The sequence below is a fragment of the Erythranthe guttata genome, chromosome 4 (genome assembly GCF_056151865.1).
Source record: "Erythranthe guttata isolate IM_541 chromosome 4, IM_541, whole genome shotgun sequence".
In the NCBI taxonomy this organism is placed as follows: Eukaryota; Viridiplantae; Streptophyta; class Magnoliopsida; order Lamiales; family Phrymaceae; genus Erythranthe; species Erythranthe guttata.
In genome coordinates this window covers 3,367,304-3,394,327 of record NC_142536.1, presented here as the reverse complement: position 1 = coordinate 3,394,327, position 27,024 = coordinate 3,367,304, and the positions used below count along the sequence as shown (strand labels likewise).

At 34.1% G+C, this 27,024-nt stretch overlaps 3 protein-coding genes across 6 annotated transcripts; 1 reads left to right on the top strand and 2 right to left on the bottom strand.

Annotated features, from left to right (window-relative positions):
* Window positions 1–482: 482 nt before the first annotated feature.
* Window positions 483–6,757, bottom strand: LOC105972211 (protein argonaute 4). Of its 4 annotated transcripts, none has more exons than XM_012997182.2 (24): window positions 6,500–6,746; window positions 6,159–6,187; window positions 5,235–5,551; window positions 4,940–5,145; window positions 4,625–4,846; window positions 4,403–4,539; window positions 4,215–4,312; window positions 4,026–4,123; window positions 3,760–3,928; window positions 3,553–3,669; window positions 3,351–3,458; window positions 3,189–3,251; window positions 2,982–3,095; window positions 2,720–2,885; window positions 2,510–2,622; window positions 2,277–2,414; window positions 2,065–2,195; window positions 1,912–1,977; window positions 1,769–1,832; window positions 1,558–1,669; window positions 1,386–1,459; window positions 1,202–1,296; window positions 1,078–1,109; window positions 483–964 (listed from the first exon to the last, which is right to left on the bottom strand). In XM_012997182.2, the coding sequence occupies exons 3-24, from the start codon at window positions 5,523–5,525 to the stop codon at window positions 789–791; spliced, it is 2,790 nt and encodes a 929-aa protein (XP_012852636.2). In that variant the 5' UTR covers window positions 5,526–5,551; window positions 6,159–6,187; window positions 6,500–6,746; the 3' UTR covers window positions 483–788. The 4 variants fall into 4 exon arrangements, with proteins under 4 accessions (XP_012852636.2, XP_012852708.2, XP_088672576.1 ...); XM_012997254.2 differs by having other exon boundaries at window positions 6,149–6,187; window positions 6,500–6,741; XM_088816450.1 differs by lacking the exon at window positions 6,159–6,187 and having other exon boundaries at window positions 5,235–5,593; window positions 6,500–6,757.
* A 4,902-nt stretch (window positions 6,758–11,659) lies between these two features.
* On the top strand, window positions 11,660–13,535 carry LOC105972378 (calmodulin-7). Its single transcript, XM_012997367.2, has 2 exons — window positions 11,660–11,968; window positions 12,879–13,535. The coding sequence occupies exons 1-2, from the start codon at window positions 11,893–11,895 to the stop codon at window positions 13,250–13,252; spliced, it is 450 nt and encodes a 149-aa protein (XP_012852821.1). The 5' UTR covers window positions 11,660–11,892; the 3' UTR covers window positions 13,253–13,535.
* Window positions 13,536–14,169: 634 nt separating this feature from the next.
* AKINBETA1 (5'-AMP-activated protein kinase beta-2 subunit protein) lies at window positions 14,170–18,690 on the bottom strand. Its single transcript, XM_012997465.2, has 4 exons — window positions 18,319–18,690; window positions 15,659–15,834; window positions 15,376–15,538; window positions 14,170–14,730 (listed from the first exon to the last, which is right to left on the bottom strand). Exons 1-4 carry the CDS (start codon window positions 18,493–18,495, stop codon window positions 14,413–14,415), a joined length of 834 nt encoding a protein of 277 aa, XP_012852919.2. The 5' UTR covers window positions 18,496–18,690; the 3' UTR covers window positions 14,170–14,412.
* Window positions 18,691–27,024: the final 8,334 nt, after the last annotated feature.

The following is a 27,024-nucleotide window of genomic DNA, read 5'->3' as shown; positions in this document are numbered from 1 at the left end:
CTCTATCTTTCTGGTTAAATAATAAATGATATTTTAATCATATTTAAAATGCCCAAGGAGTGTCAGTCGAAACTCGGGTGTTCGTGTATAACACGTCAACAATTTGAAATGTCCGTGTAACATAGATTTTAAATAAAAAGATGGGAGTTACGTACTTAAAAACAGCTTATACAATCTCGAAAAATTTATAATATGTTTTGAATAGCTTATAAGTTTATCATACAATACAATAAAATATTTGATGATAGTTTTCATTTTGAATGTTAAAACAATGGAGAAAATAAAATCTTAAAAAAAAATCGATCAAATCATGCAACTTTTCAGGTAAAAAATGCAAATAAATTATAAAAGCTTATAAGCCTATAAACATCTTAAATAACAACTTATAAACTTAGCCAAACACCACCTAACGAAATAACAGTATATACGTACACATCGAAACGAAAAAAATAAATTCAGACACACATTCGGAACACGAAATATTAAGAACATATACACACATTAAAACCAAACAAGAAGCAAAGTTCCACAAGCAACGAGTTTAACTCCCATGCAATAAACAGATTACCAAAATCCAGAAACAGAAAAAACATTGCAGAGGGGGAGAGGCTTGCACAGTTAACTACTACTTAGGGCAGACTACTAATACTACATAAGTTACGAGTTCTGCACTCGATTACCACATAAAAACACACGAGTCAAACGATAAGTCAAACACACGAACCTAGTAGTCAAAAGCTAAATTGTTTTCTAACATAAGAAGAAGCACATGAGATGCCTCTTTTTTCTTAACAGAAAAACATGGAGTTGCGGACGCTCTCCGATAACTTAGGCATAGGCGGTACAGCTGGCGCGCTACCTGGCGCGGCCCCGTTAAGGCTGGACGAAGTCTCCGATGTGTCTTCGAACTTCATCCACTGCCCCAACTGAGTGGCTGCCAAGTGCGCGTAGCAGATTGGAGCAACTGCAAGATTTCACAAACATGTTCCAAAGTTAAGACAATCGAGACTATAGTAATAGAGATAATTCATAACGAAAGGAACTAAAATCTCTGACGGAAAAAAAATCGAAATTTACCAATTGATATAGCAGTGGTGCTGCGCTGGTATCTGCAGTTAATAAATTTCAAGAGTATTTTAGACATGCTAGATTTTTTGTATATATTATTTTTTTTCTTTTTTATATTTGAGAGTTTACTTACACGTAAGAAAGTGAGTGAACAAGCTCCTGTAAATCATCGGTAGAAAAACCCATCTCGTCGAGCAGAACATGGTAGTGTGTAGGCCTCGTTGTTCCCTATAACGAAACGTGTTCACAGAGAAGCAAATTATAGAATATTCTGATGTTTAAGTAATAAATGAATTAATTAAAAAAAAAATTCTTACGATCATGCCCGCATGAGCACACAGGTAGAAGTCGTTGTTCCTCGGATGACAAACTTTGTTATCAATCACAGTCCCTGCAAAATTACAAGAGAAAAAAGATACGAAAAAATTGAAACTTCCCCGACTTTTTTGATGGTATTGAATGGACACAGTAATGTGAAAATTTCATCACCTGGCTGCACATTATCGGGAGAATTCGGCTGGAAAAACTTAGTGTGGTGATTCTTCTGTGCAATGATTACGACAAACTTGGGATTCCATTTCTCGTCGAGGAATTTGCAAGCCTGCACAACAAAGTCGAACAGCGCTCGAAAAATGAGATGATAGTTTTTTTTTATCGACAAAGGAAGTTTAAAAGAATTAATGCAGGTTTCGAGTAGTACCTCTATAATTTGGCTCAGTTCAATATTGAGGACTTGATTGAATTGAGATTCACTCACACCATCCCTGGAACGAAATTCCATGTCGAGTTAAATAATCAAGAATTTATAAGTTACGAGTGAAACTCGACGTATAAAAGCATTACCTGAAAATGATGATTTGGTCGGGCTTTCGTTTCCCAGAACTAACATAGAAATCCAGCAGAGCCTCCCTGCGATAAATTAATGATCATTAGCACATCTTAATAAAAACCTTAAAACAGAATTAAATTAAGTGGAACACAGTTAACTAATCAAACCTCATAATTCCATCATCTTCACTGTCGGAAACACGTTTGAACAGGGAATCAATCATTTCCATCTTTGGAGACTGAGTGCGAACACATGCTCTGTAACGAGAAACCGAAGGCCATTGCCTAGAGCTAACAACCTGGATTGTTTAAACATTACAAAAAGAAAATACGAATAATACGAAGGAAAATAAATAAAAATGTATCAAAAAAACACTTACCGCAGCAATCGATGGAATATCAGACTGTCCAGGCGAGCCATGAGAGACGTCCATACCAAGAATCAATGTGGGCAGCTTCGATACCATCGGAATTGTAGGCGAAAGTTCACTAGCTAACACGGAGTTCAACCCACCAAGCTGCCATGAAATGATGACATCAGATTCAAATAATATTTTTGCAATTTTATTTTATTTTATTTAAGATCATAAAATTTATCGGAGCAGCTACTAACCTTTGCATTTATCTTCAGCAGAAGGTTTGTCAGATACTGATCGTTAACTCGCTGTGGGGCCAGGCATTGGGTAACAACTCCGAATTCGGACAAGTTTTTACGCTTCCACGGGCCTTCAAAAGTTTGAGTTCATGTTATAATAACAATAACAACACCAGGTCGTTTTTTTTTTATATTAAACAAAATCGGGATGATGAAATATTAACACACCATAAAGTGCACAGTTTTTACGCTCGGGAAGCAAACAGAGTAGGAATTTTGGTGGGCCCGGAAGCTTGGACTGCACCTCTTCAAACATCTTCTCAACCCTAACCATAGGGGGAGCTCTTCGAAACTGCTGATTCTCTTCGAAAACATCAAACGGATCTTCTACAATCTGATAATATAACGTAAAAATTACAATTTGTCAACTCAATTCTTTTTAACGCATAAAACAGTTGGACTAGACGGATAATAGAACATAAGAACATACGATTCCTTTCGATTCGCCGACTTTAATCAAATCTCTGATAAGGCCACGCACATCGCAACGAGCGGAGAAGTTCACCACAGCCCATCGCTCAACCTTACACGCATTAACAAACCTCTGCCCAAAACATACGAATGGTTTTTCAAGATTCAGACATTGAAAGAACAGTTGGCCATTGTGTTTAAAGAGAAAATGAAATCGCAGTTATACCTTGTTGTTGAAGTTCCATCGGCCATTTCTAGCAAACAAGTCCTCTCCATTACCAACTTTGAGCTGCAATATTAACATACAATCACAGTTAAAAAAAAAAAAAAAGGAGCAGTCTTTACCAACCATAAGTAACGACAATAAATCGATATCCCAAAAGCATACCTTAGGGGCTGGAAGCACACGCCCTTCGACCTGAGTGAAGTTGTTATTGATCGAGACACCACACGCACGAAGCATAGGCTCTGAATCGTACTTGTTGATTTTCAAAGCCTGCCACAAATACAGAATCAGATTAGTATAATTCAAACACTTAAAACGTATTATATCACAGATTAGAGATTTCATCGGAAGGAAGAAAATATACATTGCTCAGAACAGACATCCTTTCTTGTGGCTTTTGGCGTGATTTCTCGACCAATGAAGCTCTTTGAAGTGTAGATAGAGCTTTCGTGTAGCGTTGCAGTGACACCAGAGAGCATAGCTGAATACAAGCACAGAATTAAATCAATACTATAACACATCGTAAATTCATTTTTTGATGGAAATTAATGACTATTCCAAGATTTAAAACCTCGACTGGGAAATAAGTCGGGCGCTTTGGCTTTCCGACATTAATGCATGGTAAGTCAGCAGAGAATCGCAAGTCGATGTTTCGCTGGTTCACGAAGTAGTCATACACAGTCACTTCTGTTGTTTGAAATTCACCATCGCCATCCTTGCTTTTCTGCTTCAACGTGAAACTGCAAGATTTTTCAAACGTTAAATTTCATTAATAAATCCAATGTCTACGATCAGAAAACACAAGTTACAAGATTTAAGGAGATTGAAGAAACGTGCGTTTGCTCTCTGCAAGACTTCTCGCTTAGACCAGTTATTTTGAACTCCTGGTTAGTCGGACTTACGGTGATCCTCAAATTCTTCAGCGTTCGTTTAGCCTATGGTGAATCCCGATTAGAAGATCTTTCATCAATAAAGAAGTACTCAGCTCAATCGTAAAAGAATATATTGTAAGGGCTGCCTTTTTACCTTTGCCCAATCCACCGAAAAGGGGTCTCTACAGTTTTGGTTAGCAACAAGGAAGTTCGCCACATCACCAGGCTGGATTATCATTGTTGTAGATACATCTTCAAACATTGAAACAGCCACCAATTTGTTATAACCAACAAGAAAAATAAAGGAAATACGGAAAGAAAACGTAAGAGACTAGATAGTACCAATGTTCAAAGACAATCCACTCTGGGTTGTCCTAAAGCTCGAGTGGAATCCTCGGCAGCCGAGGACCCCACCTCCAACATCAGAGAAATTCTTCGGGTCGTTGTGGAAAAACGACTGGCGAACCAGCAAACAACCCCTGACATATTCAAAAGCATCATCGTAAGGCGTAAAATAAATTCATTCATTAAGAATTCATTTCAACTAATATCCATAAAACTTACTGCTTTGCTGCATGCTGCCTTAGTATGATATCGAGAACACGTAGGGCCTCCTGAGAGTTTTCAGATTCCTGTCCACGTAACGCATTCGCAATTGCCTGCATGGGAATCTTTGCAGCAAAGCTGATCTCGACTTGGAAAGTTTTAGACTGGTATGGTCGCCTCAGCCTTTTTCTGTCACTGTCGTTGGGATTTTCAGACCCTGGACTGGCATTTCCATTGTTCCTAAACAAAACAAATTCACTAATGTAAGAAAAAGACAAAACAACAACAATGGGAAAAGGTCAGGTCAGGACAGCAAACGAAGATAGTACCCACCTGCTCGAGGTAACATCCTCAAGAACAACAGTGAACTCGAGTTTATTCCTAGGAAGCGGGCCCACAGTGAACAAACTCTTCTCCCCATCATAAGCAAACTCTTTGCCAGCCAACTCAGAATCGTACGTTTCGTGGACCCTGTCGAGCACTTTCCGACCAATGCCCTTGCCATCAACAGGGCGGCCATCTTCATACGCAAGGGCAACCTATAAAAAAAATCACAAGTCAACTTACTCAATCATTACATTATTTCAAGAGAACAGAAAAAAATCGTATCTTTACTCTTTAGACATACACTGTAATGGAAGAAGTAGCCATCGACACTGTTGACATTCACTTTGAAGTGATTGGTCAGAATCGGAACTTTGTTTCCTTTGGTTCCAAGGCCTCGTCTAGCCATTGGAACACGGGTGATTTTTTTCACTTCTGGGTCGGCTTTTATTGGAGTAACGTTTGGGGGGATAGGTGGAGGAGGAGGCAGTGCTTCTTCTGAACCTCCATTACCTTCTGCCGCCCCATTACCATTCAGCTCCGCCCCGTTACCATTCAGCTCCGCCCCGCTACCGTTTAGCTCAGAGGGATCCATTTGCCAGATCGGTTTATCAAGAAATCCTGTAATCAAGCAACATTTTTAGAAATTTATATACACATAAACTCATTATGGAAACTAGACGTCACGGACCTTAAACAACCAAATTCAAAGAAAACAGGGCAAATATTTTTAATTTTTTTTTGTCGGAATAATTCGTAAAACATCAATGCATGTCTTAAGTGAAAGTTCAAATAAGGTAAAAAGATACTTCTTTTAAAGTAAAACATCAGATTAGTCTGTTTAAGTAAAAGTTAAGCATCAAATTAGAGATGAACACACTTCTTTTTAAGTAAGAGTTTTAAAATAAAAATGTCCTCTTTTAGAACTCATAGAAAAAGAAAAACATTAAATTAGTCTGTTGAGGCAAAATTACCAACATATATGAGTTTAAATCATGGGAAAAATATAATCTTTAAGATAGAATGCAAACACCAAGTAACATATCAAACATATTTCTCAAAGAATGGCCTAAAAATTCACAGATCGAGTCAACAACAGTACATGCAAGTCAAGAAAAAACAAACAAGCGAATATTCCCTTCGAAATATTCACACCTGCAGAGAAAAACAGAGAATCAGAGAGAGAGAGAGAGAGAGAGGGAGAGAGAAATGTACTACCCTCTTTTACCTTCGAAAATTCACACAGCTCTTGATCCACTGTAAAAAAACCCACCAAGAAAGAACAAACTTGTCAGCAACAATTGTGTTCAATTAACACACACACACACACACACACACAAAACAAAAAAAAAATCGTTAAATTACAACAAAAAAATCAGTAATAAATAAACCAACAATAAACCCATTTCCAGTAAAACACTCACAAAAGAAATGCACCCAAAGAAATTCACAAAAAACAATAAAAAATTGAAGGTAAGATGGAAAAAGGCAACTTGATAGAAAAAAAAAAACCATACACAGTAAAAAAAGAATCAGAGCCAAACGAAAATGAGGGCAAAAAAGAGCAACCTTTGAGAAGCGAAAACCCTAAAATGGAGCCGTTTCAACGGCGTGACTGTAGAAAGAGAGTCTTAAAAGAAACCCGAGATTTTAGAGAGAGAAACCAAGTGAGAGAAAGAGAGAGAGAGAGTTGGAGAGTGACACAAATTGTAGAGTGAGAGAGTGATAGAGAGAGAGAGAGAATGGAAGGAAGGAAACTACTCTATTTATCTTAGGTTGTTGTGCAATTGTAAAAAAAAAAAGCTGAGTTCAAATCAAATGCGTGCCGGGTATCTGGACTTTCAATTGTACGAGCTATCACAGCCGTTGGATCTAATCCGACGCTGCACTCGTGAGTGTTGCACGATCGACGGTTGCGAAATCGACGGACTCAGTGGTCCCAGTACGTGGAACTATATCTAATTAGTTAACTCACACGTGTCCATCCACACACGTATGGAGCCTCACTGTTTATGTTGTACATTTGTATTGTACCACAGAAAAAAAGTTCTGTGCACCACCCGGTCAATATACACCGATTTTGTATTATGTATTTATGTCACAATTATACACCACCATATACACGTGTATATAAATATAATTGATAAATAATTAATATAAGTTCTCAAAAAAGAAATAATAATAATAATAATTAATTTAAGTTCTCAGAAACTAAATAATAATCATTAATTTATCGATATATGATGTACACGAATTGTGCAAATTTATTTGATGAAATTCACCGAATATAGCATTGACGAATCCAATTGACCAATTTAGTATTATGTCACAATAATACACCATATATCGTGTGTATAAATAATTGCAAAATAATTAATTTAAGTTCTCACAAGAAAAAAAGGAATTATAATTAATTTATCGATATACGACCGTGAATTGTGCAAATTTATTTGATGAAGTTGCCCAAATATAGCATCAACGAATCTAATTTACACCTAACGAGTTAAATCGAGTAGTTCATCATTGTGGAAGCGAAATTTTGGCAGTGACAAATTTAATAACGTCGTTATACCGAAGTTTTCATACTGCAAAAAATTCGATATGGTATACCGTAAGATAATAGATATTAACAATTTAGTTCGGTCTATTATAGAAATAAAAATTGAATATTATTTGTTTGTTAGGTAAATATGTTTATATGTTTTATATGTAAAAGAACTAGTATTTATAAAGTAGAAATGTTCTTAATATGGGTTATTGACTCACATACCATGAAATTATTTCTAAAATAAATTGTAACCAAAAAAAAACTAGCATGAATTAAATTATAATTCGAACACATACCAACAAATTATGAATATTTTTTTTATTAATAATGATCAATTTGCATATTAAAAAAATATTTATCACCACTTTAAATAAAAAAATATTAAACAAATATATAAGAAGACATTATGGGCCAAGCCCAAACTGATAGCCCATTAAGAGAACTTGGATCCCTTCTTCATTTGGAATTTCATTATTGGTTATTAAATGTTAAACAATATAACGTTTTTTAGTTAAGTGTATGTATAGATTAAATGGTGATGTATTAAAACGTATACATAAATATTATTTATTTAAATATAAATATATAAAAAATGTAGAAATAAATATTGTGTACTCCTAGGGAGAGGGGATCTAATTTGTGAGGGAAAAAAGGGTAAAAAAATGGGAAGAATCCAGTTTGGGATAATGCTTTAATTAATGGGTGCAGAAAAAGGCGTTTGTTTCCACAGTCTCGATATTCACGCTTTTGCCCCTCACTGACACATCAAACCCTACCCTACCTTCTGTCTTAATACCATAACATTCATTAGATTTGATTTGTGTGAGTTTCTACAGTTTTTACTCAATTAGTCCATTTTTATATATTTTTTTATATAATATTTCATGAGTAATAATAATACTAATTTATTATATTTGTGACAAATCGCAAACAACCTAGACACGGCCATGGCGGGTTCACGGTTCATTTTTTACGGAATCGGAACCGGCCCGTACTACACACGGTTCGGCGGGTCGGGTCGGCCCGCCGGTTCACTCCGGTTCCGGGCCTATTCGAGCCGGTTTCGGATCGGCCCAAAAATTTATATTTATATATATATATATATATTTTTTTTTCGAAAATACTTGATGGATAAATAAATTATAAGAATTACTTTTAAATATGAAAAAAGACAAAAGAAAATAAATAAAATGACTTGAACTTAATTTTATAGGAAAAAATGGGGTGTGAGGGTATTTATCGGAAAAAATAGGGGGAAAAAATTAAAACAGAGCAAATAACGGCCGGTTCACTGGGCAGGCCGGTTCACCGGGCCAGTTCAAGTTTTTTAAGTTTTTTTTTAATATTTTTTTTTAATTTCGGGTGAACCACCGGGCCGGCCCGACATTTCACGGTTCACCAATTCCAAGAACAAGGCCGAGCCCGAGGGATACGGGCCGGTTCACGATTCCGAGACTGGTTCACCGCTCAACGAGCCGGTCCGGTTCGTCAATGATCCGGTTCGGGTCGGTTCCGGGTCGAAAACCGGCCCATGGTCGTGTCTAAAACAACCTTTGAGAAATGAGAAGTATACATAAATGGGAGATGTAATTTGAACTTTGAAGTATATTTTAGGGATTATATGGTAATGAATTTATATGTGTGAATTCATTATATATTTGCGTTTAAATATTTCGCATTTATTGTTATTTATATAATTCATTTTAAATTATTTTTTCTCCAATTCTTCATACAGTTAAAGTTACAGTCGGGATTAACAAAATTCAATTAATCTAATAAAATATTAAATTTATTTACACAAAGTCAGGACAAGAATATATTACTATATAAATAATTTTATTAATTTATCGAGAATTTACTGTGTTGTTAATTTGTAGAGTAATGAAAACTAGAGGGTTTTCAAGTTAGGCCTTAGCCCAATTGGATATTTAGGGGCCTTTTTGTACGCTTTAAAGACTCTTTATAGGCCTTCTCAATTAACATTTATATTATGTTTTTTGACAATTTTGGACTATGGCCCATCGTTTAGCATATATAATTATTGGTTCTTATTTTTAAAATAAGACACAACAATTTTGTTTAATTCAAATCCTATTGCATATAGCATTTTGATGAATAAGGTTATTGAAATTTTCGAAATATTTGTGATGATGAGTTTGTAAAATATAATTTTTTTTATAATTAAAGGAGTTCGTTATTTAAAAATATATTTTAAATATATATCTATTTTAAGCTATAAAATAAGGGGTAATAGCAAATAGGCCCATGACAAGGACACTTAATTAAAAGAGGGACATCCAATTTTTTTGTCTATTAAATAAATCCAACATATTCAAACTTATTTGCAAATAAGGAAAATCCTTTCATATATACCAAAATTACCCCCAATTCATTGAAACCCAATTCCACTCCAATTTCATGATTTACACCCCAATTTAACCCAATTTCATCAATTAACCAATTTTAACCCTAATTTCAATTTTGATCCCTATTTTAACCATAATTCTTATCAATTCCACCCATTATGCTCTAACTTCCTTAATATTCCACATTGACCCCGGATTTAAACAAATATATCACATTAACCCCCAAAACTTTTTTTTTTGCAAAAAATAATTTTTTTTCTGAAAATTTTTTTTCCGGCCAGATTCCGGCGTTGACCGCTGGAGACCGCCGGTCTCCGGCTTTTTTTTTTTTTATAATTTTATTTTTTCTTAAAAAAAATATTTTAATTAATTTTACTGTCTTGGCTGCTAAATTACTGTCTCCAGCAGCTATTTAACTGTCGGAGACAGTAATTTAACTGTTAATTGACTTTTTTTTTTCTTCAAATTTGTTTAATTAATATTATTGTATTCGTTGCTAAATTACTGTCTCCAGCAGTTATTTAACTGTCGGAGACAGTAATTTAACTGTTAATTGACTTTTTTATTCTTAAAAAATATTTTTAATTAATATTACTGTATTCGTTGCTAAATTACTGTCTCCGGCAGTTATTTAACTGTTGGAGACAGTGATTTAACTGTTAATTGACTTTTTTATTCTTAAAAAAAATATTTTTAATTAATATTACTGTATTCGTTTGCTAAATTACTGTCTCCAGCAGTTATTTAACTGTCGGAGACAGTAATTTAACTGTTAATTGCGTTTTTTTCATTTTTTTTTCTTAAAAAAAAATATTTTAATTAATAGTACTGCCTTAGATGCTAAATTACTGTCTTCAACAGTAATTTAACTGTCTTAGACAATAATATTAATAATACTACTGTTCGGAAAAATAATCATAATATTACTGTTCGGAAAAAATAATATTCATAATATTACTGTACCAAACAGTAATATTACTGTCTGAGACAGTAACTTAGTAGCTAAAACAGTAATATTAATTAAAATATTTTTTTCTAAGAAAAACAATTCAAAAAAAAAAAAAAAAAAAAAAAAAAGGTCAACGTCGGAGACCGGCGGTCAACGGTGGTTGACCGGCCGGAAAAAAAATCAGGAAAAAAAAAAATTTCAAAAAAAAAAAAAAAAAAAAAAAAAGTCAACGCCGGAGACCGGCGGTCAACGCTGGAATCTGGCCGGAAAAAAAACATTTCAGAAAAAAAATTATTTTCTGAAAAAAAAAAGTTTTGGGGGTTAATGTGATATATTTGTTTAAATTCGGGGTCAATGTGTAATATTAAGGAAGTAAGAGCATAATGGGTGGAATTGATAAGAATTATATTATTGAGGGTATTTTAGACTGAAGACATGGGGATGGGCTTAATTGAGAGACTGTTTTTTTTTGTGGACTAAAATGCATTTAAGTCCCATGTGATGGGCCTTTTTGCCATTTGCCCATAAAATAATTCAGTTTTGGATTTAATATTTTTATAAGATTAAAAAAAATTAAAAAGAGAAAAATGAATAGTATAATTACTTTGTTATTCGTGGCAAAGAAAAAAAATATAAAAAAACCAGGGGTTTTAGCTCGTAAATTCATTTTAACTAGTTTTATATACAAAAATCGATCCCAACACTCTATTTTGAACACTGCATTCCTCATTTTAAGTTTTGTTTATAGTTATATCGTTACCACTAAAATATCCTTAATGCCCTTCATTAATTAATTTTGTTTCTATTCTTTTTCATTTAGATATATATGATTATAATTCCTAAATATATTCGAATATTCCCAAAATTAAGACATAAAACGTGTTTATTTTTATGACTAGTAATATTCTTTTATAATGAGAATGATGTGTAGTTGTATTTAGATTTAAAGTAAAGGGTATTTCAGATATTTTAGGGCTAGTAAGGAGGTAACTGTAAATAGAGAAGAAAATAAAACGATAATAGTACATTCCTATCTCTCTCTAGCAATTAGTTTTGTAGAATTAATACCTGACAGAAAAGAGGTTTGAAGGAAGCAGCAATGGCGGATCAGCTTACCGACGATCAGATCTCTGAATTCAAGGAAGCCTTCTCTCTATTCGACAAGGATGGCGACGGTTCGCCCCCCTAATTTCCACACGCTTACAAATTTTTACCCATTTTTTTTTTTAGTGTAGATCTGCTGCTCATGTTGTAAATTTCTGTTTATTTCTCAGCTGCTCTTATTTTCCTTACGTTAATTGCTTGTGATCTGTAACGAGTTGTGGATGGCTCAATCGATTGCCACGCCCTGTAGTGGAAATTATGTGTGTTACGCGCGTTGTTGTTGATGCGTGATTGCGTATGTTGTGGTTTCTGAAGGAAAAAAAAAATTGTTTTATTTTATCCTGTGAATGAATTTGAAGTTTTGTTTTTTATTAATTAAGAGTCTCTTGGTGTTAACCTTTGTGTTGAATTTTAGAATGATGTTAAATCAATGAAATTTTGGTGCTGCTTTTTTTTTTTTTTTTTTCCGATTTTTACGACCATCGTGTGTTAATCTAGCTATTCGGGGGTACAATGGATTATGGTTGTTGAAGTAATGATGCCACGAGAATCGGAGAATCGGCGATGTTTGTTGTGGTTGATACATTGCATTTATGTTACTGGAAGATTATTTGATGTTTGTTGGTAAAATATTTAGTTGTGTTTTACTACTGTTGGCATTTAAGTGGGCCGAGGTGTTACATTTGATATTTATGTGTTACATTTGATATTTATGTTGAATTATAATGAGAAAGGTATCTACAGCATTAGGTATTACCTAACTTTACGATTTTGAATTTCGAACTTTGAAGTTCGTTGAAAGTGACAGCCTAAGTAGTTAAAAACATGAATGTGATTGGTTTACATAGAGTCCGTTGATACTTATCGTTTACAGTTCTATTAGTTTCTCATTGTGTCGTTTGCCTTTCGATGCTTGTCCCATTAAGTTCACGGGATATATTCATCAGATTGTGTTGTAACTGCTTTTGAATTTTCCGACAGGCTGCATCACTACCAAAGAGCTGGGAACTGTGATGCGTTCTTTAGGACAAAACCCAACAGAGGCCGAACTTCAGGACATGATAAACGAGGTTGATGCTGACGGAAATGGGACAATTGATTTTCCAGAGTTCCTCAATTTGATGGCTCGCAAAATGAAGGACACTGATTCAGAGGAAGAGCTCAAGGAAGCTTTCCGTGTTTTCGACAAGGACCAAAATGGATTCATTTCTGCAGCTGAACTTCGCCACGTCATGACAAATCTCGGTGAGAAGCTGACCGACGAGGAGGTTGATGAAATGATCCGAGAGGCTGACGTGGATGGTGATGGGCAGATTAACTACGAGGAGTTTGTCAAGGTTATGATGGCTAAGTGAATTCGTCTAACAAACCTAAATATTGGAGTACCGAGGTAAATGGAAACAAAAGGAATCAGGGGAGAAAAGTTTGTGTTTTTCTGTTAGGATGTATTCTTGTGGAATTATATTAGTTTATTTCCCGGTTTGTGTTGGTTTTGAGTCTATATTCTTCGGTTAGTGCCGCGTTTCTTGTTTAGTTTGGGTTGTTAGAATTATCGATTGCTGTCTTTTTGGCATTTGTTTCTATGAACTTTGAAAAATTGGGAAACTTTGATCCTATTAGTCTGTTTTACCCTGTTTATGTAATGCCTTGTGCTTGGATGCTTCTCTCCCTCACCCACTCTCTTTCTCTTGAATAATTTGATTGGTAAAATAATTCAATTAATTCGAATAGTGGTCCATCATAAGCTATGAAATTCGAATGTCATCCCAAGACAAAATGAATTGAACACGAATGTATTGGCCATTGAATTGTACTTGAACAAGCTCCAAAGGAACTGAACACGAATCGAGGTTGGAGCAAATTGATGTCTTATTTGTACTTCGTAATTGTTTCCCCAACATAGCTCGAGTTCATATCTTATCAAACAGAAGTTTGTCATGTTACAAATCACACTTAAACGAACTTTTAACAATCGATCTCAAATCGAATAGCTTAGTTTGATTCACAAAGGCATGCGTAATGAAAATTGATCCCCAAATGTAACGAAAAAAAACCAGAAGCACAAAAACAAATAATTGAAGGAGTCATAAAATAATCAAGAAAACGAAGAGTGAAAAGATTCACAGCGCCATGAAAGCAAACTAATTTTCGGAAACTAAATATAGAGCATTTAACAGGGCAAGGTAGAAAGCACACCCGATCCCTCCACATGCTTATTGTATTAAAAGTTTCACAAGTCGAAAGAGTGATCTTGCTCGAAGAACAACATAAATAAAACATCACAAAGAAATTTCCTTTCGCTTCCGCTAAACAAATTTACACTAAAAACTCAGCGACACCGATTAGCACAGTTTAATGTACAGGACAACAAACATCAGTTGAAGTTACATATTTTCCGAGAAGTCGTTGCATAATCAACTGTAACAACAAGATTGGATCACAAATTTTTCAAAGTTACATCATCATCATCAAAAGATCTAGCAAAGGGGAGAGAGAAGAAGGATTTAGAACCAAATCACCTCTTCAGCGGCTTATACAGGACAACAGTCACATACTTGGACTGGAACCGATGAGTCAGACCGAGAGCAACCACAGACTGAGAAGACTGTCCTTTCTCCATAAAGAGATGGTTAAGCACCACATGCTGCGGTTTTGAATAAGCGGGTTCTTTATTGTTTTCCGAGCCAAGAATGTTCGATTGGAGTTGAGCAGGAACCAGCATAGGATCCTTAGCAAAATCTTCGTCTCCTGGGAAAAGTAGACTGTAGCTGGACTCGGGTGATGAGGGCGCTTCAAACTCTGCCACACTATCTAGGTTTTCCGGAACATAATCCTATCATTTCAAAATTTCGCAGTTATATAAATATAAACGGAACCTATCAAATAACCTAATATATGGAAGGTTGTTTTCTTTCACACACACACACGATCCAAATATCAACATGCAAGGAATCTATAATTAGAAGAGGACAGTAAATGTTGTGGGACTGAATTGAAATAGGTGCCCAGAATCTATTCACCAATATTTGGCATCGGAATCTTAAGCAAATACAGATCTTTGTTTCTGAAACAATCGAAATATTGCTGGTTAGCAGATGGAGTTTTAAACATACTGCAAAATAATTTAAACCCAATTCTAAATTCATACATCAAATCATCCAGTTAACAGGTTTCCCTAAGGTGGCATATTTGACGAATTATTTCCATATGTCTCTCTCTCACAATCCCCGTAATTACCTGAGGTGGTGTATATGCAACTAACCCTACACATAATGATGCATTGCAGTTTAGGAACAGATTCTGCCATTTGTGAAAACAAAGCAAGACACTGAGGTCTGTCTAGGAAGCTAATGATATTTGAGTATCCGAAAAGTAGCAAAGATAAACACAATAAATGTTAAAGCAACTCTAAGAAAGCCCATCAAGATGAACACACCAAATTAGAAAAGAAAATAATTCAAGTTTAGTATTAACTTACATGGACATCTAGAAGATTACAGACACCGCCCGTCTCATCTGTTTCACTTGGAAAATCCGGTATATATTTCACTTCGCCATCCACAATAAATTTGTAACGGAACACACCCGATGGGAGGACCAAAAGAACAGAATGATCCTTGCCAGATCTTTGAAGTATTTTCCTAAAGAAGAATGCAGAAATATATCTTAGAAAATGGAACCAGGTTAAACATATTATTGAAAAATTCCCAATCAAGGGAAGTAAGTACATCAACATATATGGAAGGAGCATGCAAAATCACCTTGTCCTCCAGTTGTCCCAAGATCCTTCCACAGCTACACTGTTACCACCAAAGCTCCAAGTTATTATAGTAGGTATACCTTGTCCAAGGGATTGGTCAGCGGGCCTTTGATTTTCATTCTGCCGCAATGGATTTAGTGAGGGGGCATCATTTCTTTGTAAGGGAACTACTGGGACCTGATAAGGTGCAGAAAAATTGGGTCACATATAACGAACCGATGAAAGTTCCGGGACAAGGAATACATTTGACCACAAATAACATTATGCGGAGTTCCAATAAGACTAAGTAATTTTTATTTACTAGTCGATTGACAACCATGTGGAAGCCAACATACCCAACCTATTTGTTAGTAGTAGACTGACTGCCAGGTTATATGCTTCTATGCTTCTACAATAGTAACTTGAAGCCATTATGTCATTGTGAAGATTCCCAAAGAATACCACAGTATTGCTTATAAATACATCTTTTATTTCTTCTTCACTCTTGATTAGAATGTCATACCATAACATTATGTAAAGAGGGTACTTCAAAGAAAATCTACCTCAGAACATCAAGTCTAATTTTAGAACTTCTGAGAAAGAAACTAGGGATGACAGAGTTATCTATGTTTGGCCTAGTTTTGGGCCTTATTTTTATTTCGTTTTGGGGAAAGATGTTCGGGAAAAGAATTTGAGAAAAAATAATGTTTGTTTGTATTTTGGAAGGAGATAATTTACAATGTAACAGTCAAATAATGTTTCAAATAATGTTAAAATGTGTTGGGAAAAAAGGTATTTGAAAGAAGAATTTGAAAATAAAGTGATGTTTGTTTGTATTAAAGTGAAGACATTTGTTACTGGAGCAGTCAATCAAATCAAGTTCAAAAGAGGGAAAAACTTCGAAAGAAAATTCCCAAAAGATTTTAGAGTGAAATTTAAAAAGCTACACAAGCAAATTTTTATTTTGGGGAAGGAGTGGGAAGAACTTCAAAACCGGACCAAACATATGTTTTCATTTTCACTCACCAGAGATGAAAAGAATGATGCAGCATGAAGTAGAAGTTTGATATGTTTTCATCGTAAGGACAGTTTGATATGTTTTCATCATATGCACAACTTACCAAAAATCATGATACAAGACATAGTCCCAAGTTAAAGTTTGCAACTAACTAGTGCAGAAATGCAAATACATTTACAAGCACCCCAAGCGACAGAAAAAATAACCAACCTTATAATACAGTGTCCAATGCTCTTGCTCAGTAAATCAAGAATGAATGCATCAACATGTTTAAAAGCAAAGTTCACCTTCAGCATAAGGAGTTGGCAATTAGCATCTAGCTAGGCACGACATCACAATAATGCTATCTTTTATGAGGTAATTTCGGTTACCGATGAATAAACATAATTAGCAGTGGACCACTAATCAGAGTGAAGGCAATTGTGATTTCCATTCTCCAGGTGTTTGTACTAATATTGGACCATTAGTCAGGATTAAGTTAGTAGAGGTCGCCTGGACACATCCTACTAGGACAAAATGTCATAAGGTTGTATTATTGGCGAATGTTCTATTATAACTAATGCAATAAGGCTCCAAAGAATCATACGCATTTGTAAGAGGTGTAATTGTGTCAAAAGATATTAACAAGAATATGAGGGATGACTTAGTACACTACCTCAAAAGATTATCTTATAGTATGCCAAACCATTGATTACATAACAACACTAACACTCAAACAACAAAAATATACAAGTCTAGTACCTAAATATATGCACATTGTAAGCTTCCCACAAAGGACACACTCGTTCTCCCAATTTAAGAGAAGGAAAGGGTTCGCTTAATGGAATGCACATTGTATTGCCTAAATCCCTCGATTATATTAGCAACTCTAGACTCCAAAATACGCCTTCCTCTGACTTGAATTTAGTATACCAAGATACATACCAGTAACACCACAGATGACTAACTTTCATCAGGTTATGATCAGTTGTCATCCTTCTACGCCAACGCGCATGTGTTAAAGCATTGATCAACGATTCCCCTACCCTGCTGCAAATATGCCAACAGAGTATTTGTGGCCCGATAATGACATAATATTATATCCAATAACTGCAATATGTCTGGGGAATTCCATCTTTTGTCTGACAAAACAGTTGATTGACACGTAAGTAACGACGATAGCCTAATCGAATCTCAAGTATCGACAATGATATAATTTCTCACTTAGAGCAGAAATCAATTGTAATTCAGACAACTAACGATAGGGGAAGTGATTTCCTTGACCTAACCTTCAAATACATAATTAACCTTCAACATTCTGCACAATAAGCTCTCACATTGTTGTCTTCACATAATTTTGAAGATCACACAGCAATATCATGCATAGCAAATTTGGCACACTTCGACAACAACGAAAATCAAGGCTTAGCAGATCAAAGGTATTTTTAAAGATCAATCATTCTCATCCCTGTTGCATTCGTTATAATTAGTCAAACACCACGAATCGCAGCAGAAGCACTCAATTTAAGGTCGCAGAACATACGGTTCAGATATTGTACCGTTCCATTCAGCTATTTACCAGGAATTGCACACACAAGGAATCAAAATCCACATACATACGAGAATACATACAAATATGAATACCTAGGGGAAAAAAAAAAAGAAAAAAGAAAAAACAGCCTCACCTGAGATGAGAACAATAGAGGAGAAGTAGACTGCCGGTGGTCGTGCGGCGGAGAGCTCGCCATTAAATCGGCAGAAGCCACCCGCGCTGTAGGCGCGTGATTCGAACCTCCCGATAACTCATCGCCGCCATCACCACCATTTTCGTTGCCTTCCTCCTTGCCATTCGAATTTCCCATATTTTCACATACACGAACAACGACTGTACGATTTATGTATCTAATGTGTATGCGTATATATATCTAGAGAGAGAAACTGCGTTCTGAGAAGGTTTTAAGGGGATCGCCGGAGGCGGTTTTAGAGAGAGAGAGGGGAGGGTGGAGAAGAGGGAGAAAATCGGAAATAAAAAGGAAAATGTCAACTTGACGATGAAATGGAAAGGATAGATTTGAGAACGCTGGGATGATTTTAGATCGTTGGATTTGGATAAGTACCATTTTTGAAACGAAATCCTGACCGTCCGATACTGGATTAACTAGTTTATATAACTCCCTTGCGGCGGGTGCGTGTCACGTCTTAATTTATTTATTTTTATCGAAAAGAACGGAAAAAGAGAATCATCAATTACGTGGAAATTCGTTGATGGCCCCTTATCTTTGGGGTAATTAGCAAATGTACCCTTCCCTCGAAGAATGTGCCACCTCATGTAAATGTAAATGAGTCGACAAAGCTCGAACTCTTTTCGGTTGTTCTTAAGCTCGTGAGCTTTTATTTATTTATTTATTTTTGGTTTAAATATAATTTAAAATAAATAATAATTCATATAAACTCGATTTTCAATTTTTTTAATTTTTTTGGGTTGTGTATATGATATTAAAGATCCAATTTCAGCTTCCATCATAAGTCAGGAAATTGCACTGTAGTCCGCAATATGGAAGCATGTGAAATATGTGACGACAACATCCGTTGCTAAGTTCTAGGCCGAAGTTATGAGCTGAAGTCCTTTATCAAAGTCCTTAGTTGAAGTCCCGAGTTTGCGAGATGAGCACACATAACTAGTTGAGTGTTAATCCCAGCTAAAACACCTCCATCTCCGACACTCAAGTCAGTTAATATACTCGGCAAACTAGAGAATCTCGGAACACTTGACGTACCTTGGATAACGAGTTAGAGGTGTTACTTATAGTTAATTTCGAGAATAACTCTACTAAGTAAGATTGAAGATTCTAAGGCCTCGTTTGCTTAGTGCTATTAAGCTCTATTAACTAAATAGTAGGGTTAGCAAGATGTTTGGTTGATGAGATTCGTATTTAGTCAAGCTCGCTACTACATTTAAATCCCGCAATTAAATGCTATTATTTGATTAAATTATTAGCATCCCCTGCGACTAATTTTATGAGGGGTGATTATTAGAGGAAAATACAATTTTATCCTTAAAACAATATTTTAATTTTGTTAATTAAAATATTTTTTAGACAATTCACAATACCCAATTTATCAAATTTAATATAACAAATCAATTTTACTGATTAAATAAATAATTAGTCAGTGGAATATTAATTCAATATCACATAATCCAATTTAATTCGATATAAATAAGCAAACGAGGCCTAATGAAATTATACCAATAAATTAATAGAATCAACGTATTAACTTAAGTATTCGTAGATTATTGGTGATTTGGGCCTTGTAGAATAGTCCAATTTAAATAAAAATTAGTTAGCCCATTGTATTGGCCCAATTACTCAGCCCATTGTCTATATTATATAGCAAATTGGCCCTCATGTTAGATGGTATATAGTTTTATTTAAAACACATTTCACATTTAACTTCAACTAAATTTGACTAGGATATATATATATATATATATATATATATATATATATATATATATATATATATATATATATATATATATATATATTTTAAACAACCATTATAAACACATAAAATATTTCATCTGATTCAAGTTATATGATCTAATGGCCCACTAATTTTCCGCTTAGTTTGCACAAGGCTCTTTAGTGCATACGTGGCGCTATATATATTACACACAAATATGATTTTACATTGAAATTTAGTTTTAATTAAAAATATTACAAAAATAGGTTCTTTCTTCAAAAATATTACAAAAAAAAGTTTTAATATTCATTTATTTATTTTGTATAAAGAAAATAACAAGTTTGAGAAATCGAGTAGACTTTCCACATTGTTTTTTTTCCATTAAACCCTCACGGCGTCAAATTAAAGCAAGCAGATATACATACAGATACATCATACACGTAAGCAAATTAGTACATGCATTATGCATATTCTAAAAGGCAGCTCTCACACAAATACATCATACACGTAAGCAAATTATTACATGCATACTATAAAAAGCAGCTCACACGTGCACAGCACTACATACGCACGTGCGTGTGCAAACGTAGTGCATAATGTGTGACGTCCGAATGCGGTCAGCTCGCATGCATAGCTCATCTGTCGTGAATCCTATTTTGACCTAATTAATTTAAATAATATTATTTGAAAAAAATAAGTAGATCCATTGAAGAAACAATATTAATTTTTTTTTATTAATAATTCAAAAATATTCAGAATTACGAAAAAGAAAAGGAAAAATGAAACCCTAAATAAGAAAACGAAGTAGGAAAGAAAAAACAACAGCAGCAGCAGCTGCGCCGATTCTGCAACTCCGGCGCTCAATCTCCATGCCAAGGCAGAGACAGTCTTTCTTCCACCGGTTCAGGCGGAGGTAATTCGTTCAGATCGAACTGGTGAATCACTTTGCCGCCGCCGCCGCCGCCATAGATCTCCACCGGAGCTGGCTGCGGGCGGACTATGCAGTACCGCCTGTGTCCGCCGAGCCCCTGCCCATTGACGAAAGTCCTCCCACACCTATCACACAGGCGGCGGGGACCCCACCTCACGAACGGGGAGCTCCACGTCATCAACGGAAACCATGGCTCTGCTGTTGCTTCCTCTCTTCCTGGTTCTGATTGGCCATGGCAGCAGATCTTCCCTTTCTTCATGAGTACACGTCACCACCGAAGCCATGATAAATTTTAAAATAAAAAAAAAAGAATTTCTAGGGTTCTTTTTTTAGTGCAGAAATAGTTCAGAAGTTTAGTATATGCAGTGCAGAAGAAGAATGGAGTTCACGTTGAAGAAGATATAGGTGCGCTTATATATATATATATATATATATATATATATATATATATATATATATATATATATATATATATATATATATATCTATATATATCTATATGTATATGTGTGTGTGTGTGCCACCTAATTGTAATAAATTGTATAACAAGCTGTACTGCCATATATATATATATGTGTATATATATATATATATATATATATATATATATATATAGCAATAAAGGCTTATTGAATTTCATGAGTTTGGTGTGTAACCTAGCTCGTGTGTACCATCATCTGTAGATTGCATTGTGAAAATATTTCAAAAAAATAAAGAGAAAGAAAAAAGGAGAAAAAGAAAAGAGAGGTTAATATATATTAATTATCTGTAATTAAGTGTTAATCTTTTCTGCAGAGACTTTTGAAAATCTTAAGAGATGAACACTTTCATCTGACTAAATATAATATTTGTGGCTAAAGATTAACATTTTTGTAATAAGATATTTTTGTTGCCTTTGAATCTCATAGGCAACGAAATATATTATAGGGAATAATATCATATATATTTTGCAACGAATTTCATGAAAGATAACAACTTAGTTTGTTGCAAAAGAGTATTTCTTTTTGCTACGATAAAAAATTGTAGTAAATACCTCTATTAGAATATATATATATATATACATACATATATATATATGACAAAAAAAATCTTATTTGTATTATTGTAAATTTATTTTTTTGAACATAATATATATATAGTTTTCGTTATGACACTATGTATTATTTATTTTATATAATTTATTTGACATTATTTGTATAACTATTTTAATCATTTTACCTCGTCTATTTAATTATTATAAATTTATTTGAAGTATATTTACACAAATGTGCTATTGCCCAAGCGGTTGGAGAGGTCTATTAATTGAAATCAACTAGGGTTCGAATCCTTCTACTTTCATGTCTCTATATATTTGACATTTATCAATTGTGGCCCGTTGCGCCAGCCCTGAATTCGACCCAGTAGTTCCGATTTCGACCTCTTCATTTATCAATTGTCTGAATTATCCTGAATTCGACCCGGTAGTTCCGATTTCGACCTCTTCTACTTTCATGTCTCTATATATTTGACATTTATCAATTGTGGTTGTGCGTGCCAAAACGCAAGACTGGCGACGAAATTTCGCGACGTTTTATCACGATTAGCGACGTTTTATATTTGTCGCCAAATCAGTCAAAAATCGACGCCAAACGCCCCGTCGCAAAGTCAGCAACGAAAATACATTTGCGACTCCAAGTTTGGCGACGGAAACCCAACTTCGTCGCTAAAACCATATTTTCTGAAAAAAAATATTTTTTTATTGTTCGCGACGGATATTGAATCTTCGTCGCATGTTGTTGCTACAAAATTGCATTTTTCGTCGGAAGTTCACTGAATATTTTGGCGACTAAATAATTTTTTCGTCGCCCGACTTTAATTAATTTGGCGACGTTAACGGAATTATATTTCGTCTCAAGTACTCATTTTTGTTTGTGACGATTTTGTTTTCGTCGCAAACTTTTTTTTTTAATTAATTTATTTTTTTTAATTATTTTTTATTACAAAATAAAATTAGCTGTTAAAATAAAATAAAATAAAACCCAAAACCATATTTAATAAAAAATATTAAAAACCACGATTACCAATTAAATATCAAAATACAATACAAACATCAATTCAAAAATTACATAAAAACTTGAAACCATCAATGTATTAGTTCAAAAGGCACACTAATTTCATCTCGTTTTTATACTCCACTATTATTAGGACAAGTCGACGTTGAGGATTGTAATTCTTGTTGTTTAAAACGCTCGAGCAAGGTGTTCAAAATACCTCGGGTTTCCTGCAATTGCTCTTCTAATCGATCAACTTTTTCATCTTTATCTTGCATTTGTTCTTGCATTGTTTCTCGGGTTTCCTACAATTGTTGTTCCAATCGATTCACTTGTACGTTCGTCTTTCATTTGCATTTGTTCTTGCATTGACTTCATTTGAATCTCCACGTCTGATGGTGTTGAAGAAAATCTCGACTTTCCATGATTAAGCCACTTACATGATTATAGGACCAACTATTGATACTTGTTCGAGCCCAATGGTGGTCTGTCGACACTTTCTTTCTCGAGTCCTTACATTTAGTGGACTTGGACTATGAAAAATATTGCACAAATTAATACACATAAATATATGAAAATATAATTATAAATTAAAAGCATAAAATTTACCTTCCCATCATCCCCCGGAGTAGAAATAGAATGAAACTGATCACATAGTCTCTCCCAAGTTTGAGCGCTAATCCTATTCGGATGATTTGCCTTAGCAGCTGCAAGGTTAGGTATATATTTTGCAATGAAATAAATTCGTTGCGTATACTAAATACATTGGCGACGAAATAAATTTGTTGCCTATGATAAATGTATTGGCAACGAATTATATTTGGCAACGAAACAAATTCGTTCTGGATTATAAACGTATTTGCAACGATGTATTTTGGGAAACGTAAAATTTCTTGTAGTGACGCATTTAAGATTTGCATAATCCCCACTTCAGTGTGAAAGATAAACTAATTATAAAGATAAGGATTTTACATAAAACATTTAATTTAATTTAATCGGTAACGACAAGTTAAAATGTACGGAAATATCTCAAAATTTACGGAATTAGTAAGGTCGCTAGCTAACGAATAAACGTACGAAAATATCTCAAAATTTACGGAATTAGTAAGATCACTAGCTAATGACAAAATGTACGGAAATATCTCAAAATTTACGGAATTAGTAAGATCGCTAGCTAACGACAAAATGTACGGAAATATCTCAAAATTTACGGGATTAGTAAGGTCGCTAGCTAACGAATAAACGTACGAAAATATCTCAAAATTTACGAAATTAGTAAGATCACTAGCTAACAACAAAATGTACGGAAATATCTCAAAATTTACGGAATTGGTAATATCGCTAGCTAACGACAAAATGTACGGAAATATCTCAATATTTACGGAATTAGTAAGATCGCTAGCTAATGACAAAATGTACGGAAATATCTAACAACAAATTGTACAGAGTTAATTAGTTTAATTTGATCGGTATACGACAAAATGTACGGAATTATCTACAAAATTTATAAGTTAGCTATTAATTCAAGTCTTTTGCCAGCTAAACATTCGTATGTCTACGCGCTTGCGCGCGTGTGTGAATAAAATTATAATCGATATATTTTTGCATGAAGTACGTACATTCATATACGACTCATCGGCGCGCCATGATTTCCTCATAAGTCATAATTTAACCTAATTTCAAATATTAGTGACATAATAAAATTAAAGTACATATATATATACCAATGTATAGCATTTTTTATACGGTGTGTATACTAATTAAATTATACTAGTATTAGTATAATTACACCCTACAAGTATCATCACTTTAAACTTGTGAAAACATGAAAATTTGCTTGATATATGCCTTTAACCCTTTTTTTAAGATAATATTTCGGCTGAAATAATCAAACATAAAGGTCTAATTATATTGAAATTTATAATTAATTGAATTAAAAGCTAATGGTAAAAAGACTAAATTAATTAATCTTTCGTGTAGAACTATACTCAGGCAAAGTTTGAGAAATTATTCTGAATATCAGGAAGTAGGAAGAAAATACAATCGTCGTTCACACTAGTCGAAAAAAACCGAATCGAGCAGATCTAGAACATTCTATTAATCACAAAATTATTTAATTAATTAATTTATTTAATTTGTACAAATAAAATGTCAACTTTGACCCTCGAGTAGACTTTCCACACTGTGTTTTTCCATTGAAAACCCTAATGGCATCAAATTTATAAAGCAAAGAAGATATACATACAGATATACATAATTTAATTACATATTCTAGAAAGCCCATTGATCGGGGCAGATTTCCCCAGATCCAAAAGCCCACTATAAACCTCTCTTTTCTCGGCTCAGGCCCAAGATCAGCCCAATAAAATGGCACGCGCCCCAATACAGATAAGAGGATAAGCGGGGAGTTTTCGGCTAAGAAAGAGCTGGAGAGAAACCAGAGAAAAACACACACTCACACCTCCACCACACACTCACATCATACCACACACACAAGCATAAATATCAGTGTTCTAAATATCGGTCGTGGCGGTCGATATATCGGCCGCCATATCGGTATCGGTTATAAACCTTTACGATTTTGTTGAGGCGGTTTGAAATATCGGTTTTTTACGGCGAGGCGGTTTGCGGCGGTTTTTTGGCGGGTCAAACCGATATATCGGTCAACAAATCGGTTTTTTTTTTTTTTTTTTTTATTTATTTAAATTAAAATGAAAATATGTTTTGATTTTTTGTTTTTCTCCAATTTTTTCAACTTCCAAAACCAAACCAAGTACTACCCCGCAATTTATGCTTTGTTGTGTTTATATTAATTATTGATGCGAAAGACTTGCGTAGTATTTGTATTTCGTAAGAATCTTTATTATATTATGATCTTATTATTTTTAAATTTTTGTTATTTATTGAGTAATTATAATTATATAATAACATATGAATGATAGGATAGAATTATGTTTAAATATTCTTTTATATATATTTTGAGTATTTATAAATATTTTTTTAGAAATATATTACACTAAATTTAAAAACCGATATATTTTCGATTTATCTCCGATAAATCACCGCCGCGCCGATTTATCGTGTGGCGGTCCCAAACCGCCACGTGCCCGATAACCGCCTTTTAAAACCTTGATAAATATACATACAGATATACACAAATACTTGAGGCCTGGGGTCCAAATGGGCTCCATCACCCATCCTCCAATGGAGTTTCTCACAATTTTTTTATCGCTGCAAATCATTGCTTTAATTTGCTTATCCCTTCCAATTATATATTTATTAAAAATATAAGTATCAAATGAGCATTTGATGTTCCATTTTAATACTTATTTAATGGAATCATTGTATTAACTTGATTATTCGTAACCGATAATTTGGGCCTTGTACAGTAGTTCAATTTAAATAAAAATTACTAGACCTATTGAGTTGGTCCAATTACTCAGCCCATTATCTATATTATATTACAGATTGGCCCTCATGTTAGATGGTAGTTTTATTTAAAACACATTTCACATTTAACTTCAACTAAATATGACTAGGATATAGATATATATATATATATATATATATATATATATATATATATATATATATATATATATATATATATATATATTATAATTAATTGATAATTATAAACAACCATTATAAACACATAAAATATTTGATATGATTCAAGTTATATGATCTTATGGCCCACTAATTTTCCGCTTACTTTGCACAAGGTCTTTAGTGCATACGTGGCGCTGTATATATTACACACAATTATGATTTTACATTGAAATTTAGTTTTAATTAAAAATAGGTTCTTCCTACATATAAATTAAATATTTAATTAATTAATTTTTTGCAGGATTTATATTTATTATTTACATTGAACAAAGAAAATAACAACTTTGACTCTTTGAGAAATCGAGTAGACTTTCCACACTGTTTTTTTCCATTAAACCCTAACGGCGTCAAAT

Bases quoted from the DNA above. Each gene is read 5' to 3' on its own strand.
- LOC105972211 (XM_088816450.1), bottom strand. From the start codon at position 5,525: ATGGATCCCTCTGAGCTAAACGGTAGCGGGGCGGAGCTGAATGGTAAC. The intron at 5,146-5,234 runs GTATGTCTAAAG...TTTTTTTTATAG, and splicing joins GCTACTTCTTCCATTACAGT to GTTGCCCTTGCGTATGAAGA. The intron at 1,460-1,557 runs GTGATGAAATTT...GTAATTTTGCAG, and splicing joins TCCCGATAATGTGCAGCCAG to GGACTGTGATTGATAACAAA.
- LOC105972378 (XM_012997367.2), top strand. From the start codon at position 11,893: ATGGCGGATCAGCTTACCGACGATCAGATCTCTGAATTCAAGGAAGCC. The intron at 11,969-12,878 runs GTTCGCCCCCCT...ATTTTCCGACAG, and splicing joins ATTCGACAAGGATGGCGACG to GCTGCATCACTACCAAAGAG.
- AKINBETA1 (XM_012997465.2), bottom strand. From the start codon at position 18,495: ATGGGAAATTCGAATGGCAAGGAGGAAGGCAACGAAAATGGTGGTGAT. The intron at 15,539-15,658 runs GTGATTTTGCAT...ATTCTTCTTTAG, and splicing joins TGGGACAACTGGAGGACAAG to GAAAATACTTCAAAGATCTG. The intron at 14,731-15,375 runs GTAAGTTAATAC...TTGAAATGATAG, and splicing joins GTAATCTTCTAGATGTCCAT to GATTATGTTCCGGAAAACCT.